Source organism: Sceloporus occidentalis, unplaced genomic scaffold, assembly GCF_023333645.1.
Source record: "Sceloporus occidentalis isolate IW3139 unplaced genomic scaffold, rSceOcc1.0.p SCAF_19, whole genome shotgun sequence".
Taxonomy (NCBI): Eukaryota; Metazoa; Chordata; class Lepidosauria; order Squamata; family Phrynosomatidae; genus Sceloporus; species Sceloporus occidentalis.
This window is the reverse complement of record NW_028316999.1, coordinates 14,878,520-14,882,732: the sequence shown is the minus strand read 5'-3', so window position 1 is coordinate 14,882,732 and position 4,213 is coordinate 14,878,520. Positions and strand designations below refer to the sequence as shown.

Sequence of the window (4,213 nt, the reverse complement as noted above, 5' to 3'; positions counted from 1 at the left end):
TAAGAATCTAACACGTTTGTAACCAAATACAACATTAGAAGCATTTATAGTATTGTTGAATTGTTGATTAAATTGTCTCGTAATTTTGCCAGGAATACTTGTAACACATAAGTAACACACTAGATGGCACTGACAGGCTGCTGCCATTGAAAATGAAAACATGTCTAAAATGTTTTTGAGTTGTTTTTATGTGATAATATACAATGAATGTTTCCTCTAAGTGGGACCCCAAAAAAGTTTAGAAACTGACCTAACGGCAGCATTTTTATTTATCTAGTTTGGTTTCACATCTGCTGTTAAGATGACTCAGATACAACCTTAGTTGGCTGAATGTATTCTAAGTGTTTTTTCCTAAAGGGCAAAATGAAATCTGCCTGTCCTGGTGCTAAGTTAGGGAACGTCAAGGCAACGTACTTCTGAAAAGCCTGCCTGGTCTCTATTAACTCGCTTTCCAGCTCCTCTTTGGAACAGGTAATAGATTCCAAACTTTGCTCAGCACATTTTTGTGAGGCCTTCAAGTCATCTCATTAAGCTTCTCCTTGTGCTTTATCTCCTGCTCTTGTGCTTTTTCACGCTCTTCTCTCTGAGCTACAGCCACTGCAAGCCCCAACAGAATATGCTGCTCTTCACTTAGTCCTTGCATAATTTTCTTATGTTTCTCAGCAGCCACTTCTAGGTCTTCCCTGTGTTGCTGCATAAGTGTTCTAGGAATAAATACACATATGACAAGTTCCATGAATAGCTATATAAGACACATTGCTTCAGACAGATTCAATAAGAGTGGGTTATTGTTAACATGCTTCTCACATGCTACCTTCAACATAACACCAAGGGTATGAAGTAGGGCTGCAACAACTAATCGATAAAATCGATGATAATCGATAATGAAATTCGTTGGCAACGAATTTCATTATCGATTAGTTGAATCGATTTTAAAATGAGGGTTTTTTCAGAGCAAATGCTCTGAAAAATACCCCTCGTGTTATAATCCGTTTAGTGCGACTCACAGGAGTCACAGCAGCAATTGCTACTTACAGTTCCTCCCTGCAGTCACTGCCGATTGGCCCGCCCACTTCCTTTTTCCAGTCCCTCCCTGCAATCGCTGCTGGAGCAAGAAAGGGGCGTGGCCAATCGGCAGTGACTGCAGGGAGGGACAGGGAGGACGAAAGGGGCGGAGCCAAACGGCCGATTGGCTCCGCCCATTTCCCTAGCATCGCCATGGCTGTGACACTCATCTAACTGCGAGTATAAAATTAATATTTGGGCTGCTGAAAGTTAGGGGAGGTGGGGGTTAATTTAGGGGCAGTTATAGTTAATGGGGGTCTAGGGTTAACTTAGGGGCAGTTATTGTTAATGGGGTGTTTAGGGTTAACTTAGGGGCAGTTATAGTTAATGGGGTGTTTAGGGTTAACTTAGGGGCAGTTATAGTTAATGGGGTGTTTAGGGTTAATTTAGGGGCAGTTATAGTTAATGGGGTGTTTAGGGTTAATTTAGGGTCAGTGGTGATTGATGGGGTGTTTAGGGTTAATTTAGGGTCAGTGGTGATGGGGTGTTTAGGGTTAATTTAGGGGCAGTTGTGGTTGATGGGGTGTTTAGGGTTAACTTAGGGGCAGTTATTGTTAATGGGGTGTTTAGGGTTAACTTAGGGGCACTTATGGTTAATGGGGTGTTTAGGGTTAACTTAGGGGCAGTTATAGTTAATGGGGTGTTTAGGGTTAACTTAGGGGCAGTTAGAGTTAATGGGGTGTTTAGGGTTAATTTAGGGGCAGTGGTGGTTGATGGGGTGTTTAGGGTTAATTTAGGGGCAGTTGTGGTTGATGGGGTCTTCAGGGTTCATTTAGGGGCAGTTGTGGTTAATGGGGTCTTCTCTTCAGGATTAATTTAATGCTGAGGACTGAGGGTTAATTTAATAAAGTTAACTTAAGGTGCAGTTAGAGGTAAAGGGGGGCAAACTGAGGGGAATCTAAATCCTGGGGGCAGTGAAGATTAATACTGTATTTATTTATAAAAGTATTGTGTCTGTGAACGAGTCTGCAAATCCTATGAGGGCACTATGGCATATCAGGGGGGTATACGGCATACCTGAGGAGGACGGAGTGACATATCTGGGGGTATAAGGCATATAGGGTATATAAGGCATATGTGGGGAGGGCAGTGTGAGATGTCGGGGAGGGCAGTGTGGCATGTCGGGGAGGGCAGTGTGGCAAGCCTGGGCTCAAATATGCATAACTGGGGGGCACGTTGGGGAAATAAAAACAAGAAAAAAAATTTATTCTGCCGTTTGTTTTTAACATCCTATGTTACTTTATTAAATAATTTAAAGCAAATGAAAAATTAATTTTTTTTTATCCGATTAATCGAAAAAATAATCGGCCAACTAATCGATTATCAAAATAATCGTTAGTTGCAGCCCTAATGCTGTCCCAGGTATTTATTTTTTTGTACACATAAGCACTATTGAAACTACACACAAGAGTACTTTACTGCTGGAATAACAAATATTTTACAACATCCTTGAAAAAAATGCCCAGGCGTCAGATACATTTTACATAATTAAATATTTAATGAGCACAAATCATATTCAATTTTCAAATTAATCCCACTTGGAAGTTTTCCTTCTTGTGTATCTTGTGCCTTCACTGTCAATAGCTTCATATACATCTTTTTTATTTTCTTCAGTTGCATGTAAGTAAGCGATATAAGAAATACACAAGGTAATGGTTATAAGTCCAAATGCCATAACTGGTTTATTCTGTTTAAGAAAGAAAATAAAAATTATACATATATTAAAATGAACACATGCCAGATAACAGAACCATGATAAAATATACAATTCTAGCTGCATTTGGTCACACACACTTTTGATGGCTCAATGGGAACTGACCTGAAAGACTAGGGCATGCATAACTTCATCATTTGCTGTGGTTGTCTTATTTTGCACATTGATGCCCTACGCTGCATTCAATATTTTTGTGTTTGCTCTTGCTACACATATATATTTTTTGTAAATATTACCTCACTGGGTGTAGACCAGACCATTGACCTGAGTTAAGATTTGACTTTCACAGAACTGCGTGAAAATGTGTTTATATTACAAAGCATACATTATATAATTCTGATGTATCTTATATTTGCAGAACATAGCTAGTTGCAAGGTTTTCCTTAACTTTGTTCTGGTTATCTCTACTTAAGGGGAAGTGACATCAAATGTTCTTTTCTGAACAATAATAAATCCTTATAAACGCTGAGCTCAGTATTGAACACACAAGTGCACAGTTTCCACCAGAAGCACACTAGCTTATTAGACAGGGTAGTATACCGTTTCCAGGAAAGGTTAAAATCTGGATTACAAAGAATAGTATTTATCCTAGAAACACTTTGCTTTGTCATATTAAAGGATAGTGGCTTTTAATATTTAGTTAAAAAAACAAAACTGAATTTCTCACCCCTTATTCCTAAAGAGAAAACAAATGCCTCACTGGCCCTTATAGTGGTATTTGTAGAAGTAGTTGAGTCTCCTTTACCCAATGTAATGGGGTATCACGGTTTGTTACTTCAAGTTGTCATAGCCTTTGGATGTATGTACTGTAAGAAGCACTGTGTACATTGTTGGCGCTACATAAATCAAAGATAATAAATAGCTATTTTGTTAATTTAACTTAGAACCTACAAAATCAGGCACACAAAGGCATGAAAATACTAGGGTAACCAGTCCTTACAGGTTTGATAAAAAGCTCAGGGTTGACCGCCCTAAAAAGGGTAGTTGTCTTCACGCCTCTCAATCCAGGGGTTCGGTAATCCTTCTCTTTTGGAGCCTCATTTTTCACGCCCGGGGACTCAGACGATGGTGAAGACATCTTGATTGGCGGTTGCTTTAGCAGCAACAATTTACCCTTTCCGTATATAAAGACAGAAAATTATTCAATGCATTACTAATCATGGGTACGTGACACTTATAGAAAAAGTAGGAACTAATCTTTTACACACATACAATATATATATATATATATATATATATATATATATATATATATATATACACACACACACACACACATATAAAAACTTGTAACTTGTGCATGAATATCTCAAAGATCAGCAGACCGCATTGATAAAGCAATTCACTAGGACATTCAACTGGTTTCCACGCTGACCGCTGAACTTTGCACCATCCCTACTCCATTAATATGAAGGACCCATTTCACAGCTCCAT

At 38.8% G+C, this 4,213-nt stretch overlaps 1 protein-coding gene across 1 annotated transcript; it reads right to left on the bottom strand.

Annotated features, from left to right (window-relative positions):
* Positions 1–2,593: 2,593 nt before the first annotated feature.
* Positions 2,594–3,857, bottom strand: LOC149302491 (small integral membrane protein 8-like). The gene is made up of 2 exons (XM_089482709.1): positions 3,720–3,857; positions 2,594–2,752 (listed from the first exon to the last, which is right to left on the bottom strand). The coding sequence occupies exons 1-2, from the start codon at positions 3,855–3,857 to the stop codon at positions 2,594–2,596; spliced, it is 297 nt and encodes a 98-aa protein (XP_089338835.1).
* Positions 3,858–4,213: the final 356 nt, after the last annotated feature.